General features: G+C 42.8%; 1 protein-coding gene across 6 annotated transcripts in view; it reads right to left on the reverse strand.

Annotated features, from left to right (window-relative positions):
• Positions 1-20,222, reverse strand: part of TLE1 (TLE family member 1, transcriptional corepressor) — an 87,672-nt gene that overhangs the window by 44,656 nt on the left and 22,794 nt on the right. For 3 of the 6 annotated variants that reach the window (XM_036854558.1, XM_036854554.1, XM_036854559.1), the window contains exons 5-7: positions 15,434-15,496; positions 13,134-13,238; positions 169-373 (exon numbers count right to left, since the gene is read on the reverse strand). In XM_036854558.1, the coding sequence (XP_036710453.1) occupies positions 169-373; positions 13,134-13,238; positions 15,434-15,496 (373 nt within the window). The remainder of the gene's footprint in view (positions 1-168; positions 374-13,133; positions 13,239-15,433; positions 15,497-20,222) is intronic. The other 3 variants (XM_036854557.1, XM_036854556.1, XM_036854555.1) reach the window with 3 other exon arrangements.

A 20,222-nucleotide genomic window follows, 5' to 3' on the forward strand; every position in this document is an offset into this window, starting at 1 on the left:
CCTCCAGGGTGAACTGTGTTTCAGTGGCCAAGCTGTGCGACAGACAGTTCCTCTTAGCTCATTGTTTGCTCTCTGAATGGGTTGGGGCTTTCTTTAGCGGTGCACAAACTTTGCAGCACTGTAAGAGTGTTAGGGCAAGGTCCTAATCTGGCTTGCCCGGCCTCTCACCTCTGTGGTGCTCTGCATCGTGGTGCTTCTTGTCATCTTTAATTGCCAAGTGAGACTGGCCACTCAGAGCACTAGACAGCGCCAGGAGGCCGGCACTGCCGCCGAGGGGCGGGATTCCAGGAGGCTGAAGTCCCGAAGGGTGAGGGGTGAGGGGCACTGGAGGTCCATGGCCGTGAGAAAGATGCTGAGCTTGCAACTGCTGCTGCTGTTGGTGGTGGTGGTGAGAGAGGAAGAGGAGGAGGGAGAGAGAGGGAGGAGGTGGCAGTGGTGGCGGTGGTGGTGGCAACCGGAGAGAGAGCAGACGTGACACACACACAGACACAGACACAGACACACATACACACACAGAGGAAGGGAGCAAGGAGAGAGACAGGGAGGAAAGAGAGAAAAAAATGTGGTTAGCACTTTCAGTCCATCAAAAGCTTTCATCTGCTCAGTTACCTGGTATCACATAATCTTCCCAAAACATGATCCTCAGATTGACACTGTCACTTTCTGGCCTAACTCATCCCCTGAAAGTGTAGCTATTGATTATTAGCAAACCTGGATAAGTTAGTAAGCCCTCACACGGTGGTTAGTTCCATCTCTAAGCGCCTCCAAGGATGAAATCCAGTGCATCATTGAATCTAAGATGCCACAGATTTCAGACTCATTCTGACTTCAGAAAGGTTAAATAAAATAGGGGAGGAGCAGATATGCATCCTATAATACAGTAACTATATTCTCAACTAGTCACCAGCTACTAGGTGACTCCATTGCACCCCAGCATTCTTGCGTTAACTTACCACAATGTTAGGATGAGACAAAACCAAACATTATCTTTAGTTAACAGAACTTAGAAAGCAGGAAGAACTAGCATCTCTCATGTACTTGTGTGCCCTTAGCTCATCAAGCCCTCACAGAATGGAGGAAGTATCGATATTCCCATTTCACAGACGGCCAGGGCTCAAGGCATTGAGTTTCTCCCACCAGGTGGCAGGGAAGTGAAGTCAACGTAGGAAGGACCCTCATGGCTGTGCTCTAGTCACGGTACCACCACATACAGAAGGAGCCCTCAGGGAGCCACGCATGTGACAAATGGAAGGAACCTTACAGACAAAACTTTGTTTATCCCTTCCTTTCTCCTGAGCCCCATGCCCCAAACCCACCCCCCTCCCGTGTCACAGAGGAAAACACCAAGACTCAGGCCAAGAACCTTGCTGAGGAAAGCACTCCCACCAGCTGTGTGGGACTCCAAACACGATGACCAAGTCCCCATTCCCAAATGCCTTTGCCTCTATCACTTAACCCATTCCAGAAGCTAGAAACCTGTTCACATTAGAGTATCACTGCTCTCATATATTATATTTAAGATATGTTGCAGGAAACGAAAAAGTATCCAAGCCATGGCCCTTGCACCATAAATCTGGCCACATTTCAGCTGTCCAACATAAAACTCGTTTTTGATGAGACATAAAAATGATTAAAGCTCAATTTCTAAGGTGTAATGTTAGGAAATTCTTAAGATTCTGATTTGTGCTCACTTCCCTGGGACTCAATTACTCGTTTTATTTATTACACCCTTGCACGTACTGAATATATTAGATCTTCACACCAGATCTTCAGCAATTTCCACCCTGACCACTGATCTTTGACTGAATCCTAAACATGCTTCTGGCACTCAAGAGCAAGAGAAAGCAGCATCTAAAAGGGAGAAATCGGCATCTAGTGTCATTTTACAGTAAATTTTCAACCACTCCTAGTACCTTTTAAAAAAATCTTTAGGAGCCAACCTTCTCTTTAAACCTCCACTCCTTCCGAAGAGAGCACAGTTCTAATGCGAGGGAAACTGGAAAACGGGCGAGGTCAGAGCAGGCAGCATTAATAGTATTCTTGGAAAGTATTTATAAACTACTCATTCACCATTTGAGATCATAATAACAACTTCTTTATGCATAAAATCACCTTCCTGTCATCCCAAAGACACTAATTCTTGCTCCGTCACCTTTTAAGAGCTTGGCAATAGCAGGACATAAAACTGAAGGAGTTGGCAGCAGCATCACGGTCCACTAGGCATGCTCATTAGCGCTTAATTAGGAACTAGACACCTGCCATAAGAAGTGTGCTCGGAGAAAGATGAGGAACAGGTCTGCCCTACCAGCGACTACTATCATTACTCAGAGTAAAAGCAATGTCCGGCTTCTTGGGGGGAAAGGCAGTGATGCATACACAAGCGGGCGCAGAGGGGTAACTAAGCACGGCACTGATTAAAGAAGATGAGAGAGGCTAAGCAGAGGGGAAGGAATTTAACTATAGGGTGGAGGATACCAACCCTATCACCCTTCCCTGCACCCCACCCCCAGGCCCCCTCTAAAATTCCCCCCCCCCAAATGGAGACACCAAAAAACAACTCCAGACGTGCGATTTTTACGTGAGAGCAAAGGCAGTCTCGGGTGCTATTTGGATATGCTAGAAGGAAGTAGATTTTCTGCCAAGCCCAAGTTGGTTTTTGGAAAGATGAACTGGAAAGCATTCTCTGATGTACTATTGAAAAGAAAGACTAAGCTTATAAAATAAAGGGGCTTTGCTACAGCTGTGAAACAGACCTGCAACGTTAAACTCAACCTTTAGGCAAATAGCTCTCAACAGGGCTATCCAACAGCCTAACTGGCCATGGCTAAGTCCCACCTCTAGCCTGCTCTAGCTTTCCAGGCCCCTTGAAGAGATAGCTCACTGCCCATTATTAGAGGCAATTAGGTTCTTCCATCCTTAGCTTGGCGATCTTGAAAGCTCCTTCTTCCTCCTTTTTTTTTTAAAAAAGCATAAATCCTATCACAAAATGAAAGGAGTACTAAGTAGGTAGCGACAGGATGAATCACACCTATTGAAGATGCTGTAGACCCAAGAAACGTGGATACCGCTGCCTCACGTTCTACTTCTTTATCCTACCATGCAGTGCTCCTAGATAATATTTCCAGCTTCCTTATCTGGCCTCAGCTCGGAATACACCAGAGGGAGGAAGGGTGGGCGGGCACAATGGCTCCCATTTCACAGATGAAAGAGTGGCTTGCCGTGGGGCTCACAGCCAGAACAATGATGGCAAAGCTTTTATTCCCTAGGACAGCATTTCTCCTGTGACCCCAGCAGCCCAGTCCTGTTCACAAGGAATCAGCTGCAGACCTAGTGTTCCCACGCAAGGGGAAGGAAGAGGGCAATCTCTTTCTCCACCGAGGACCTCGCGTTTCTCCCTTCCCAGGTAAGGCGATACTCTTGAGGGTACGCAATACTGCACACCCGGAGACAATCCACATTCACTATTGGGCATCTACCCGGAAATACAACCATCTTCACGATGCAGCCTCACCAGCAGTGACAGGTGGGAATTTGTCCTTAGATTTATGACTCACGAGTGCCATCTCTCCAGTCCCCACTTTCCAATACCCTACCTCTGAAAAAGGAAAGTATCTTTTGCTCTAGCTCTCTTCCAAGGAAGCTGATAAAGAAGAATCAAGCTGAAACAGAGATAGTTCTGGCTTCTCTCAGAAGAAGATGCTTAATAAGTAATAAGTGTTATTTCTAAGATAAAAAATTTATTGAAATGAATAGAGGGCCCACATCCGGGAGATTGAAACAACTGACTCCAAAAGGGCAGCCCACTTGCCCCACGTGTCCTAAAGAACATTTTTTTCTCAGCACGGCTTACCTGGGACAGACTAGTACTCATCACCTTCAGCAAAAGGAAGAAACATGAATGTTACTTAAAAATATATGCTACAAGAAAAGAGATCCTGACATTGCTATATAGCCAGCAACACATCAAAAAATCCAATGGCTCTGCCAATTAGGGGAACTTACATGAATCAGTCCTCCATAGACCCAAACCTACCCAAATCATCGGGGAAACTGTAAAATGTTTCTCAACGTGACAGCAAGGCTGGCTGGGAAAATTCAACCTTCTACCCATTCATTAGCTTGCACTCATTAGTAAACATTTTCTTTAAGTTAATGCTTATAGATTTATACATCACAGAACACATAAGCAACACAGTTTACAAAGCTATCAGAAAAGGCATTTCTGATGAACAATGGTGGTTTGGGGTAATATGTATCAATCTAGACTGGTAGCTCTTAAACAATTTCAGCACCACTTTCCCCACCCCAGGGACATTTGGCAACATCTAGAGACATTTGTGGTTGTCACAACTGGGAGGGAAAGACGAGTAGAAGTGTTGCTGGCATCTAGTAGGTAGAGGCTGGGGATGCTGTTAAACGTCCTACAATGCACCGGGCAGCCCCCAGCACAGAGAATTCATGAGCCCAAAATGTCAACAGTGCTGAGGGTGAGAAATTCTGGTCTCAATCTAAGCTGGACTTCTGTCCCATTACATTAGAACCCATGTTCTTATATGCCAAAGGACTTGCCAGATTGTTGCTTAAAAACCAGAAGTACTTTAAAATATTCACTTTTCACTGTCCCTTCCCCATCGAGTACCTTGCCACAGCTCAAAAAAAATGAGCCTCTGCTTCCTAATGCTGACTCCACTAACAATTCAAAACAAAACAAACAAACAGAAACTTCACATTTTACAAAACAATTTGGGAAAAGAGCTACAATGGGAACTTTTACATACTGTTCTGGTGCCTCAAAGGTGATTAGGGAAAGGTTTAGTTTGGGGCATAAGGAGATAACTGTACTTGTTCTTAACCCAAACAATTTGAATAGGCTGGGAATGAGACAAGTAAAACAAACACCAAACACTGAGTCAGTGATACTGAAAACCCGCAAGGAATAAAATAACCTCATCCATGTCAAACAACAGCCACACATTTAGAATTTTAATTCACATTTCACCCAGTGCAGACTGGGTCAATTATGTTGCTGTATGAAATTGACTTTGCTGTTTACATTCAGAGCCTTAATATAACTGTGCAGTGGTTTCTACATTTTTGTTTCTAAAACAGGTGTAGCACAGGGTTTATCACCACAGAGCTGCCTATACAAGTGGAAAGGACACCAGAATAAAAACGAAGGCCAACGTCCCTCTCATCCCAACTAGATGCTAATAAGTTCCTTATCACCAACCACTGAATTTCTGAAATTTAACCCACTTTATAACCTTTGGGAAAACTATGTCACACAGATCACAAACTGAACCCAACCAGAACTAAAACCATGCCCCAAAATAGCATCTTTAATGCTAAAAGTGTGACAGTAAGTGGCATTTACAGCACTTGGTATTTAAACACTTTTAAAGGGGGAAAAAAAGTGAAAAGTAGCATTTATTGACAGTTCTCTCCAAGTCATTCTTCCTTGATTTTCTGCTATTTCTCTGTTCTTTAAAACACTCGGTTCTTATCTTGGGAGAGTGCAGAAAAAGAAAATTGGTATGCTATGATAAACAAGTGGGAAAAGTGGTGAAGAGCTATGTGGCAGGAGAAACATCAAGGACACTACTACAGGAGTTATCTGAAAACCTCCCATCATGTGGATGGCCTCTCGCGTGAAGGGGGCAAGGGTGATAAACAGGCAGAAACTGCTTGCTGGGGCCAAGAATTCGCAAGCCACTTGAAGACAATAAAATAAATAAATACGTAAATCCACTGAGAGGCTCCATCTCGATGCAGGAGCACACAGAAAATGAGATGCAGAAGCAACACTGATGGCCTGTACGTAGGCAGGCACCAGGATGAAGGCCTAAAATTCTCAAAAGGATCTAAACTCGTCTTTACTGTTTCTGCATTTCAGCTAATCCGCACAGGCCAACTCATTCTGCATCACCCCCCTGACTTACTCATCCTACCTGCCCTGGGTGTCTGTTTCCGTCGTGACTTAAAAGACCTAAACTAGAATAAGATTTTTAAAAGCCATGTTTACTTAGGTAGATCCACTTCTAAAATCATGCAGAACCTAGTGGCAAGACGGGAATAAAGACACAGACCTACTAGAGAATGGACTTGAGGATATGGGGAGGGGGAGGGGTAAGATGTGACAGGGTGAGAGAGTGGCCTGGACACATATACGCTACCAAATGTAAAATAGATAGCTAGTGGGAAGCAGCCGCATAGCACAGGGAGATCAGCTCGGTGCTTTGTGACCACCTAGAGGGGTGGGATAGGGAGGGTGGGAGGGAGGGAGATGCAAGAGGGAAGAGATATGGGAACATGTGTATATGTACAACTGATTCACTTTGTTATAAAGCAGAAACTAACACACCATTGTAAAGCAATTATACTCCAATAAAGATGTTTTTAAAAAAAAAAAACCATATAAGGTTTCGATGAAAAGATGCTCAGCATCGTCAGCCATCAGAGAAATGCAAATCAAAACCACAAAAGAGACAGCGCGTCACACCCACTAGGAGGGCCAGAATCAAAACAATGGACAATAACAGGTGTTGGAGAAGAAGCAGAGAAACTGGAATTCTCATCCACCGCTAGGGGGAATGTAAAATGGTACAGCCACTTGGTTGTTTAAGCTAAATGGAGTTACCATATGCCCCAGAGTTCCATTCCTAGATATAAACACCAGATAAAAGAAAACATGTCCACACAAAAACTTGTACACAAATGTTCACAGCAGCATTATTCATAATAGTCAAGAGACGGAAACAACCTAAATGACCAGCAACTGATTGGATAAACAAATGCAGCATATTGATGCAATGGAGTATCATTCATCAACAAAAAGGACTGAAGTACTTGCTACAACATCTATAGACCTTGAAAACATTATGCAAGTGAAATAAGCCAGACACAAAAGGCCACATATCATATGATTCCATTTATATGAAATGTTCAGAACAGGCAAATCCACAGAGATAGAAAGATTAGTGGTTGCCAGGGGGTTGAGGGGAGGGGGCATGGGGCCTGACTACTAATGAATATGGGTTTATTTTTGGAGTGATGAAAATGTTCAAGAATTAGATAGTAGTGATGGCTGTACAAGTCTGTGAATATACTAAAAGCCACGGAGCTGTGTGCGTTTAAAAGGGTGAATGATACGGTATGTTAAGTCATCTATCAATTAAAAAAAAACTGCATAGATCTAATTTCTAAAATGAGATGCTCAACTTTCTATTCTGAAGAGTCTTCTCCTTCCTCTGAAAAGAGGGAAAATGTTATAATGCCTTCTTCTAAGAAATCCAAATAAAAATCATACGAAAATATATGGGGAAATGAACAAGTAGACAATGCTTCAGTAAGTTTCCTAATAAATAAAAAGCACACTGCCTAATTCACTAGAACCCAGACACTGAAGCCAAGCTCTACATTTGTCAGAGATACCTAGCTGTACCCTCAGTAAAAAAAAAAAAAAAAAAAAAACAAACAAACTAGCTCGACCTAAAGGAGAGGTAGGATGCATAAAAGACTTGTCTGCGATATTGCGCCATCTCTTCGGAAAATTAATAAAAGGGCTAGACTGGTGGAATTTAAGTGGCAGGTATGTCACTAAACAGAAGCTGGTAGAGCTGGAAGATCCATGTTTGTTGTCATCATTTTATTTACTCCCTTTGGTAGCAGGCTGTGCATTATTCTCTCAGGGTGAATTTGTTTTATAAAGAAACTTACAGCTGGGTTATTGATGGGCTTTCCAGGGATTAACTGCATACTCATAAGAATAAGAGGCTAACCTCATCCTCTTAAACTTCCCACACTACAATCCTATAGACGTCTGACAGCTACAGCCGGAGGAAAAAAATAATCCAACATTTTTGCTAATCCTTAAACCAGTCATCTCCTGCAACAATAGGGAGTCCTTTAGGTCTACAACTCTATCTCTCAAGGACAGGAAGGCTCCTTCCGCAGACACATCAGGAGTTTGTGTTCACAGCCATCACCTGCACAAGTACACACAGTCAGACACCACAAACCACGCTAGACTTCTTTTATTTCATACTAAGTTGTTTTAAAGTATAGAGAACTATAAATTTGCCTATGGAACAGGAGTATACACACATGACCAGTAACTGGAGCCCCAAACCTGAGCCCCATAGGCCTTGACAGAAGTTATATTCATGGAAAGTAAGTCAGATCACATCCAAATAAATGAGAAAGGACAAACAACGTTGCCTACATTAACCCCAAATTTCCCTGAGTTCCTGACGTTCATAGCACTGCTATGGGAAATTGTTTAAATTTTCTTATATCCAACAGTCAGCATCAAGGCAGCTATCAGAAATCTGGCATTTTGTGGTAGGGGAACTGTTCATCTGTCCATGTCTTCTAACTCTTCTCTCCTTCCAATTCTATCACAAGGATCCCCGTCACCTCTCAGAGCCAGCAAAAGGCCTGGTGCCCTTTCCTCTTTATGTTGAGTAAGGAAGCCAATGATGCCTTGTCCTCACATTTTTGCTTCTCAAACCTCTCCATCTGTTCCCCTAACTTAACTTTCCCCCCTGGTTCTGAACTTTAATAAGTTTGGTCGTCAAAAGTTAAATGGCAGTGCTTTTGCACTTCTGAGTCCTTATTAAAAATCATTCAAGCACGACAACTTAATGGCAGGAGCAGAGCATCTGGCTGGGTCTAATCTCAAACACCAACATCCATGTAACCACCAGAAAAGACAAAGGAGGAGGTGACCTGCTGCTAGGAGCAATCGCCCCTTCACAGGAGCTTGGCCAACTGGACCCAGAGATCTGCTACAGGTGCTGAGAGAAACCAGGCAGACAAAACCTCAGTTCAGGGTGTCAGCACCACATGCTCGTTGAAGGCTTCCAGCCAAGGTCTTACCCCCACAAAAGCCATGCAAGGTAAATGGTATTATCCATTATCCTGTAGAAGGACGCTGATAGAGGTTAACTGGCTGAACAAGGTCACAAAGCTAAAAAGTGGCAGTGCCAGGACTTCCCTGGTGGTCCAGTGGTTAAGAATCCACCTTCCAATGCAGGGGACACAGGTTCAATCCCTGGTCTGGGAACTAAGATCCCACATGCCATGGGGCAACTAAGCCCGTGTGCCGCAACTACTGAGCATGCAGGCCACAACTAGACAGCCCACGTGCCACAACTAGAGAGAAGCCCACGCCCCGCAACAAAAGATCCCAGGTGCCACAACTAAGAGCCAACGCAGCCAAAAACAAAATAAATAAATAAATTTTTTTTTTAAATAAAAATAAAAAGTGGCAGTGCAAAGTGTCCCAACCAAGTGCATCTCATCCTAGGCCCAGGCTTTGTCCAGGTTAACACAATACAGACCGTCTTAGAAGGATGAGCATAAAACACTGAGAAGTTAGGCAGTAGGTACTTGGTTAGAAACAGATATACAACTATGTAACTGTTTTAATAAAGAAAACCACACTCTGCTAATTATTCTTTTACTCTTCTACTTTTTAATCAAAAAGCAACCATGTTTCTTTAGGGGGGTGGGAAAACTTGGCTGGGAAGAAGCACAAGGGGACTTCCTGGGGAGGTGGGAACAATCTGCACCCAGAGAGGAGTGTGGGCTACAGGGTGTGTGCATGTGCCAGTGATCAATCTGTACACTCAGGAGCTGTGCATCTCACCTGTGAATTACACATCAATTTTTTAAAAATCTGTGTGTGTACAGGTATGTATATATCCATATCTATATTTATATGATTTATATTAATTATACGTGATATAAACCCAATTATATGTGATATAAACCCAATTAAAAGATAACACTAATTATCTGGAATCCTAATCTCAACTTAAAATCAATTACGTAGTATCAGAGCAGGTAGAAGAGAGCTCTTAGTTCCCAACTCTCCAAATACTACAATGGGGGAAGATATGAAGAGCCCGTCCGTCAATTTTCCTTTCCTTCAGGTAGCCATTAGCTATCCCACAAATAAAATGTTACATCAGTCAATAACCTATTTCGTTTTGAGCATTTTTAATAGCATTCCAAACTAAAAAAATCTTTGAGGAATGCTGATTAAATTGTGGAGACTATCCTGATGTTTGGGGAAAAAAAAAAAAAAACCCAAATAAACTCTGTATCTGTTAAGATCTCTGCATTTTTATTGTTACAAGAACATAACATGTTTAATAGCAAGAGAGCTTATAAAAAGAAAAATTCAAAAAGTAGGGTTGCAGTTATTAGTCTGCCAATTACCAAATGTGCCATTAGTCAAGCTGTTAAAAAAAGTATAACAAAAAATATCTCAATAGTTTCTCCAAGTATCAAATATCTAAGAATCTTATCTTTCTTAAATACCAGGACTCTATGTAAGTTGAAGGCAGGTGCTGTGGTGAAAAAGATTTAAAATTCAGTATTTTCCGTCAGATATGAGAACTAAGTTTTCTATGCTGGTGAGAAATGGGCACCGTTAATTCACTCTACAAAAACGGAAAAAACTATAACCTCTCTCGTCCTCCTAAAAGAGCAGCCACAGTCCCAGGACACAGCTGAGCTTACCTAGAAGCCTGGTGTCCTTGAGAAGATTTAACTTTTTCCAGGTTTGCTAAAGAGAAATATCTGTAGCCCTGTCAAGCAAGCAGTAAGCTCCTTGATTGTACCTTAAAGGGAATGAGAATGTTTCAGCTCATTTGCATTTTAAAGGGTACTCTTTCATGATCTTTCACACTTGTAATAGATGTCTAAACCGTTAAATTACTATTTCTTTTCTTAGCTTGAAAGTCGATGCAGACGAAGAGCATGGCCTCTCCCAGTGTTCTTTACCCTAAGTCGGTCCCTGAACAATACTGACAGCTGCTATCAGACCGGGCTGCATTTACCCTGCGCGCAGCTGCTGCTTGTAGGAACAGACAGCCTCCCAGAGCCTCCTCCCCTCTGGGGAGACAGGCTGACACACTGCATGTTCAATGAAGGGGTGCAAAGGTCTGCTGAATTGTCAACCCAATTTTATGCTACTTCGATTTTCCAGGACGCGCACAATTCCTTTCAAGCAAAAATCAAGCATATGCCACAGCATGAAACTTATGGTGTGGGATAATTATTGATCACTACAAACTTTAAAAGAGCCTGCTGACATAAATTAATATACTGATCCAAAAATTACAATTATAAAAGCCGCACATGCCAGTATGCTGAAGACCTGCAACTGGCGTTAAGTCTTGTGCTGGGCCCAATTCACCGATTTGGGTTATTGTTGCTAGCTATCGGAGCTAATCTGCCTTTATAATCTCAACAACATGTTTCCTGGACTAAAGCCATTCATAAAATTAGCGATTCATCTGCCCTTCCAAAACAACCTGCTATTTTTATTTTCTGATTCAACTCAAAATGAGTATTACCTATAAACATCTGGTTAACACAATTTCCTCCTTTCTAATGGATAGGATTGGGCAGTGCCTTTGAGAATGTAAGAGTACAAAGTTTTACCACTGAGAGATGATATGTAAAAATTTAGAGCCTATCAGAAAACAAACATGTTCCACAAAGTGTAACTGGGTACTTGAGAACTGCTTTGCATATGTTTTCCTTTAATCAAAACAGGCTTTTCCATCCTCATTCATCTGGGCTAAAAAATTCTGTGCTCGAGCTACAAGTACAATTTGCTATTAGTCTTTGCTAATCAAACACAGTACATGCAAAAGTACCAGTGAATATTTGATTTGATCTCTGAAATAAAGCAATTCATTACACAAGAAAAGGGTACAGAAGGCAGCAGACAAATGCAGATGTAATTGTGTTTTTTGTTGAATGTGATTAGAGAGCCCACTAAGTAACAGTCAAAAATGTGACACTAAGGGGGAGAGATGCAGAGCCCAGACCTGTGGGGAAGAGGAGGAGGGGAGAATTGTTTATGCAGAGCTAAGCTGTCAAGTGTAATAAAGCAGCTTGAACAAAATTTAAGCTGAAAATCCACTGAAGCTCCCCATTTCAGGGAGGAAAAAGCTATTAAAAGGAAATGAAGGTCACCCTCCCAGTTTATTTCACCTAATTGACTGCCAATAGCTTACCACAGGCAACCCGACTGCAGATCTGCAATTGAGAAACTGATGAAAGGAGAGTTTTCAAGCTGAGGCTCATTCTTTAATCCTCCTTGGCTCTTATGTTTTTTCTCCATCTCCAGTTGGGATGTAATTTTAAACCCTGATGGATTAACTGGTTCCATTGTCTGTGGCCGTCACTGCACTATGGCACTCTTAATCCGTACAGCAGCATGTCTAATTATCATTACAAAGTGTCTGAGGGAACTATAAAGACCAGCAGGGCATCTTCTCACAAGCAATTAACATAAATTGATAAATGAGTGATTTGAATCCGCTCAAGGCACTCACATATGAATAAAATCAGAAAGGACGGTCCCTTATTTCAGCTACTTCTTTCGCTTAGTCTGGAAGGGCAGAAAACATGAGAACCGTCCTGGATCCTGCAGTGAGGGGGCGGGGGGATGAACTCATGCAGGGGATGGACCCAACAGTTCACCAGGCTCATTAATGCAGAGCAAATGACTTGTGATTGACAACCAGTTGCCAGCAAGGAGCACTAACTGAACTCAACCCAGGAGAGCAGAAACCTGGTGAAAGGCTAGAGGGCACTAGGGCAAGACAATCATCACTTCTTCAGCAGCAAGAGGGCTTTCTTTTCATTGGGGTGCCACTTAAAAATTCATGAAAGAGGCACAAGAAAAGCAAAGCAGTTATGCATAGGTTCTAATACCCTGGGAAAGCAAAAGGCAAAAAAGCAAAAGACAACAAAATGAAATAATGCCGAGCTACGTCTTGACCTCACTGGGATCTAAAGTTTATACAACAGAAGTAAGGAAAGTACGTATTTAAAACCCTTGCCAAAGCTTTAACCTAAGGGAGCAGGGTAAACTACATCTATTTTTCCATTGAAAAGAAGATTTATTTTTTCTTCCCCTCCTAAAAATGTTTCTATCATCTCCCTTATGCTAATCTTTCTTCCCCTACACACCTCAGCATACCTGACACTGCCACCCCCCTGCCCCCCGGCTTATCAAATGGGTTAAGATTAAGAGACACAACATTATATATAGATAGATAGATATTAAGCCAACAAATTAAGAAGAAATGAAAGCTGGTTATACACACTGTAGGAGGTAGACCTGGTAGGCCACGTACCCCGATGATGGCATTCAGCTCTGCCATGGTCACCTGTTTGGCACGTTCGACAGCCTGGGCCACCTGCTGTTGATGCTTTGAAAACAAGGAGAAGGGAAAAGTGTTAGCAAGGCAGCCAAGACCTTCACTGTACCTTCCAACAATAAGACAAATGCCACATGTGGTGCAGACTGAAGTGTAATATGTCTTTAAATGTGAACTTGCTCGAGCACACATTGTTCCACAGAACACACACACAACCAGCAAAGGAAAACTGAGAGTGGTGCATCCCTCATTTCTAACCAACACCAGTTACCACTTAACTTCTGATGGGAATCTGGGGCTTGGAATGATAGAAAGTCAAAGGAGGACATCAAAAATGGTAATGTGAGGCCTTAGAAAATAAACAGTATGGGATCTGGAAGATCACCCTGGTTCTCAAAGGGGGTTTGCTATGATAAGTTTGAGCAGGAAAAGTTTACAGCCATTTAAAAACACCCCTTTTGATACTTAAAATTTAAATATTAAACCTGCAATCACTTCTCTGGTCAACAAATCTCAACCCACCAGTTGGTTTTGGAAACTCTGGGAATTCCTCTCCTCCCTTAGCCCCTAGATGTTTCACCCTCCACAGGGGAAAGGAAAGACCCCGCTCCCCGCCCCCCACCCCCCACACACTCTGAGATCACAGGCTGGAAACAGCCTGCGCACCTCCCAGCTCCACTCACAAATAAAAACAAAGCCACAGGTCTCTTTGGGAGAAAGGAAACTGTAGCAGAGACCAGGATTACTAAAATCTAATGAACAACAGGCTTCAAAAGGCCAACAGGGGACCTCCCTGGTGGCGCAGTGGTTAAAATCCACCTACCGGGCTTCCCTGGTGGCGCAGTGGTTGAGAATCTGCCTGCCAATGCAGGGGACACGGGTTCCAGCCCTGGTCTGGGAAGATCCCACATGCCGCGGAGCAACTAGGCCCGTGAGCCACAACTACTGAGCCTGCGCGTCTGGAGCCTGTGCTCCGCAACAGTAGAGGCCGCGACAGTGAGCGGCCCGCGCACCGCAATGAAGAGTGGCCCCCGCTCGCCGCAACTAGAGAAAGCCCTCGCACAGAAACGAAGACCCAACACAGCCAAAAATAAATAAATAAATAAAATTTAAAAAAAAAAAAATCCACCTACCAATGCAGGGGACTCGGGTTCGAGCCCTGGTCCGGGAAGATCCCACAAGCCACAGTGCAACTAAGCCCACGAGCCACAACTACTGAAGCCCGCACGCCTAGAGCCCATGCTCCGCAACAAGAGAAGCCACTGCAATGAGAAGCCCGCGCACCGCAACAAAGAGTAGCCCCCGCTCGCCTCAACTAGAGAAAGCCCGAGCGCAGCGAGGAAGACCCAACGCAGCCAAAAATAAATTAAAAAAAAAAAGAAGAAGGCCAACAAATCTAAACTGTAACATCGAGTATATGCTATGCTGGAAAAGGCTGCCATAATAACAGCAGAGATGGTGCTACCCAGCATGGAAAAGTAGATGCCAGTGAGAACAAACACTCAGTATTCCAGCTCCAAGGCCCATAAGTTTTTCACTGTCTCAAGATATAAGCATCCTGTACACACTTAAAACAGTTTTGCATTTATTAGCTTGTATCCAAAAGTAAAGGCAAAACTAAAACATTACTGGTTTTGAGTCATAGGTTACTCACATAAAGAGCCTTTCCCTCTCAAATATTAAGGGTGAACTTCTATTACTTTGTAACTTAATAAAATGGCTTATATATGTATGTAACTCCATAAGCTAAAGTAACATGAACAGGTAACATGAATGGTCTTATCCTTAATAGCACTGGCATCCACTCCCTCCATGGACAGCATTTAGTCAACCTGCCCTGATGTACAAGGACAGATGAAATACCTGCTCCCGTGGTCAAGTCAACCCTGATGGAACCATTTTTAAAATGCAGTAAAAGAAAAGCTCTCTAGAGAAAGGACACGTGAATCATCAGTAGCCACCAAGCTTATTTATACTACTCCTCTGAGGAAAGAAAAGCTTTATGCTTGATAGTCGTTTTGCAGTTTTCCACAGAAAAAAATTAATTTCAGGCTGAGCTATTGTCACCACTTCTACAGTGTCCCCTCAGATCTGTTAGATGGAACAGCAGGGGGTTTACACACTTCAGCTGTAACAGATGTTCTTCACACTTGTTCCTCGTGATAAAATTAACATCTTAAAACTAGCTAATTTGCAAACAGAGAAGCAACATAATTGCACTTTAACAGCTGAACAGTTTTACTTACTTCCTGAGACAGAAATGGGATGACTTGTGCACAAATTGTATTCAATCTCTTGGCGATTTCAGTCTATAAAGACAAAGCGATATAAATGTTTAGTATATTTCATAATCAGTTCAGAAAGATAAAACTTCATACCCAACATCTGAGTCCTCCAGTGCCTCACTCTTGAGGGCATAAAATTGCTTTCCCAGGCTATGTCAGCAATATTTATCTTGAGATAAACAGCAGATATTAATCCCACTTGCAAAGTAAGACATAATGGCACGCTTTATTGGTCACTTATGAGATAATGGGTAGTTTAATTGAGTTGGAAAATCTACGTGGTTTAAGGCTACGTAATCATTTAACCTGGTGGGATTGCAAACCTCTCCGTACACTTATTCAATTACGGCATATCAGGGTACATTTATATAGCAAGTTCATTCAAACTGGAGTCAGAACCCTGGGGAGCAGAAGTACCGCCAAAGCAGTCTAGCTCTCAAGATAAGGTCTAGAGCGAGACAGCGGAAGAAGACCTCCTTCCCACCTGTCTCAATTCCTGCACAACTGAAACAGGACGTTAATGTTAGTAAGCCTTCACTAAGTCTCAAAATTTCAAACAAGCCTAGAAAACACTGCTGAAACAGAACTCAAGTCCAGAGTGACAGTCAAGTCAAGGTATTCTGGCTATCTGTAAAGTTTTACCACAATTCAGCATCAAATGCCAGGACCTCACTGACAGGGCCCACGGTTCCACTGAGTTTAAGAAAATGTGTCCTGGGGCTTCCCTGGTGGCACAGTGGTTGAGAATCTGCCTGCCAATGCAGGGGACACGGGTTCGAGCCCTGGTCTGGGAAGATCCCACATGCCGCGGAGCAGCTGGGCCCGTGAGCCACAACTACTGAGCCTGCGCGTCTGGAGCCTGTGCTCCACAACAAGAGAGGCCGCGATAGTGAGAGGCCCGCACACCGCGATGAAGAGTGGCCCCCGCTTGCCGCAACGAGAGAAAGCCCTCGCACAGAAATGAAGACCCAACACAGCCATAAAAATAAATAAATTAATTAATTAATTTAAAAAAAGAAAAAGAAAATGTGTCCTGAGTGTCTGCGGCACAGGCTGTTCTAGAGAAAGTAAGAAAAGTCCGTGCTCGGCTCCAAATGCACAGCACTCCCTCTGCAAGAGGGACAAACTGGCAAAGAAGGGAATGAAGTGTGCTCTGCTCCCAGGCTAGGGTAGGATCCACATGCCCACCCCACCTCCAACACCCTCCAGTAATGCAAAGGAGCCCTGCTTTCCTCTAACTCTGAAGAACCAGTTCTGCTTTAAAAAAAAAAAAAAAAAAAGTCATCCGAAGAGTCCTACATCGGCCTTATTTATTTCATCATTTTCTGTCAATGCTTACTAATGCCGCCTCTATTACTGAATTAGGCAATGAAAAGCATTACGAGGAGAAGAAAATTATGAAGCGCAAAGCCCATGCCCTTGAGAAAGAGAGAATGGAATAAGTGAAACAAAGTAGAAACCTCAGGAACTGTATAATCAAGTACATAAAAAAGAGCTGCCTTTTGTCCTCTGAGATGATTCCAGTTAACTGAGCAACAAGCCTTTGGTTTTATGGGATTGGATTTAGGCCAACCCAACTCAATTCTCCCTGACCACCAATGAGATAGGGTTACAGACAGTGCCTTGGAAGAAATGTACTGGAAGGGGAAATGACTGGTATAGAGAACAAACCCATGACCTTGCTTGAACAAGCGGGGCAAACAGATACGTATATGCAAAAAGGGTGCAGCTGTACTAGGTGCAAACACAGAACTGGGTCAGCCCTACCCAGTTCATTTGATCACAGCCACCCACTCAAGCTAACTCAAGGTCATGAAAGCATGGGCGGGCCACCCTTGCCTTTGCAACAGGGTTCTACACTATGTATCTGGGTAGATGTAAAGGAGTAGGGATGCTCTCTGTGGACTCTGAGGTCCCTGCTCCCCACTTCCTACCTGCCATACATTCCAACAGCATTCTGTACTTTTCCCGTCTCCAAAATTCCCTTCACGTTTTCCAATTTTAAAAATGACATCTGCTCACTTTGAGCACATACACACAGATGTATACTATATAGACATATACAAGAAAGTTAAAATAACCCTAAGTCCACCATCCAGAGATTACCACAGTAACGTTCTGGTGATCCTGGGAAGCAGCACCCCAGGCTCTCATTATCTGTGTGTGCACAAGCCCAGACTGGAGGGAGACACTTTGATACCAAGGGGTCCCAATACGTATACTGCTTTTCTGTAATTTGTTATTTCCACTCAAATGTGTCATGGACACCCTCCCCCCACTCAATAAAAACAGATATGAATAAGGACATCATCAACATATCCCACTATACAAGCAGACGGGTGTCTCAACACTCCCAATATCAGGGGATATTTATGTTTCACCTAATTTTCCACAAGTAAACACTGTATGTCAACTAACTCTCTCCCTGGATCTCTAAAAGGAATCTCTAGAAGTGAAATTGCTAGGTCAAAGTGTATGCATATTTTAAACTGTAATGCATGCTGATAAACTGCCCAGCAGAAAAGCTTACCAATTTATATCATCACCAGTCTATGAGGGTGCTTGCTCCCCCACCCAGTGTCAATACTGGGTTTTGTTGACCTTTTTAAAATCTTTATCCATCTAATAGATTTTAAAATGACCTCATTTTTATTTGCATTACTTGGATTCTTCCTGAAGTTAAACATCTTTTCATATATTGACTGGTCCACTTTATTTTTCCTTTCTCTTTCTTTCCTTTGGTATTGATTCATCATTGTCTTTTTGTAGTAGTTCCCATATGACAAATATTGACTTTTCCAGTTTTTCCACCTTGTTACCTGTCTTTCAACCTTGCTTATGATGGATTTTTTGCTGTGCGTAACTCTGTTTTTACGTGGTCAAACTAAAAAATAGTCTTCCTGTGTTCCTGGCCTTTGGGTCAGGATTAGAACACCCCCAAATTACAGAAGCCATTCTTAATTTTCTTCTAGTGCTGCTATGGCTGTACTTTCTGCACTTAATTACTTGACCTACCCGGAATTTACTTTAGTTTAAGAAGGAAAGATGATCTCTTTAATTAATAATTATATATGTTATTACATAGAGTGGCTTCAAGGTAGAAGTGAACTTGACTGTCAGGGAACAGTTAAGACCTGGTCTGAATGAAATCAACTTGTAAACCTTTAACATTAAACCTTTAATATTAAGAACAAAATAAAAGAAGTACAGATTAAAGCACAGACCATATAAATTGAGTTAGAGTAGCTAAGACTGAAACAGGAGGACCAGGGTTAAAGATCAAAGCTCAAACTGATGAAGAAACATCAAAAGCCATACCATTTGTCCTGGGAATTCTAAATAAATGGTCTGGAGAAGAAACGGAAATAAGAACAACAGAGAAGGATCTTATCCCAGCTGTCTCCTCCTTCTGCCAGGTCTATAGACCCTAATCTGAAAACTATCCTCTGACACGTGAGTTTAACTTTGATCAAGGAGGCCTGGATTCAAATCTCCCCTCTGATTTACCTTAAAATTCTCCAAGCCAGCTATAGAGTATCTTCTCCTGGCAGCATGAGGATGCAACTTATTTCCCTGACAGTGCTTTGGGAGGTCTAAGACATCATCACCACCCCAGCCCTTAAAATAGTCTGGATGGCAGCATAAAAACTGACAGTGATTCTTTAGTATTATCTCTTGCTTCAACACAAGGGTATTCTGATAAGAACTTTAATTTAGCACAAATTAACGAGTAGTAGTGTTTTCCACCCGTGCTTCTATTCCTGACCACGGAGTTTATAAGCAGGTTAAACTGGATAGTTGACCCTGCTTAAGCAGGTGTTAAGAAAGTTCTGTAACCTTTTCAGACTGCCTTCTTTCTACCTCTTCCAAAGACTAGACAACTCCAGTGGAAAAAAACAAAAAACAAAACCCAAAAAACTGTAGGCTAACTGTACTTCCCACCTGGAAATCATTTTCCTGCCCAAAGCTGAAGACGTATTTGGTACCTGCTAACAGTCATAACGTTTGTAAGTAAACTCACCCTGTGCCTGTACTTCTGACACCACGTAAGGCAACAAAACTAAGTCAGCATTCAAGAGCCAGCCCTAAACCAGATTTGTGTGGAAACTTTGTGCCCAGAAACTTAACCAGCTTGGTTAAGGCCCCAGCATCAGGCCTTACTTCAGGGACAGCCACCACCCACTGAGGCAGCAGGAAGCAGGAGTCCAAAGAATCTGTCCAGAACCAGCTTTTATTCTCCCTGTCAAGGTCAACTCCCTTCTCACTGACTTGCTTATGGTAATACAGTTGGCCCTCATAATCCAAAAACTTGGGTTTGCATCTCAGCACACTAGTATTAGGTGTCCTGAGTTATGTCGCTTCAACCACTGAGCCCCAGGTCTCTTATCAACAACCTACTTCAGTGTTTCAGCAGAATCAAGTAAGCTAATATGTAAACTACAGCTGCACTATTAACAAAGTGCTTTGCTCTTATCCCAATCCTTCAAGGCCTACCTCAAATCCATGTAGAAGCTGCCTTTCTCCCATAACACCAATAAACAAACTCTAGGCCCTTCAAGATCCTCCAAAGCATTTACCATCATTTGGCAAACCAAGACTTTATGTTTAAAATCACATCTTATGTGAAGCTTCTGGACAGTTTCCTAACAGCTTCCAGCATCAAGTCTTCTCAGCATAACAGAGAAGCAGGAGAAGACTCTGGCTGAACACTTTGATACAGCTCCTTGCTGAACCCTCCCCACCAAAACTG

The sequence above is a fragment of the Balaenoptera musculus genome, chromosome 6 (assembly GCF_009873245.2).
Source record: "Balaenoptera musculus isolate JJ_BM4_2016_0621 chromosome 6, mBalMus1.pri.v3, whole genome shotgun sequence".
Classification (NCBI taxonomy): Eukaryota; Metazoa; Chordata; class Mammalia; order Artiodactyla; family Balaenopteridae; genus Balaenoptera; species Balaenoptera musculus.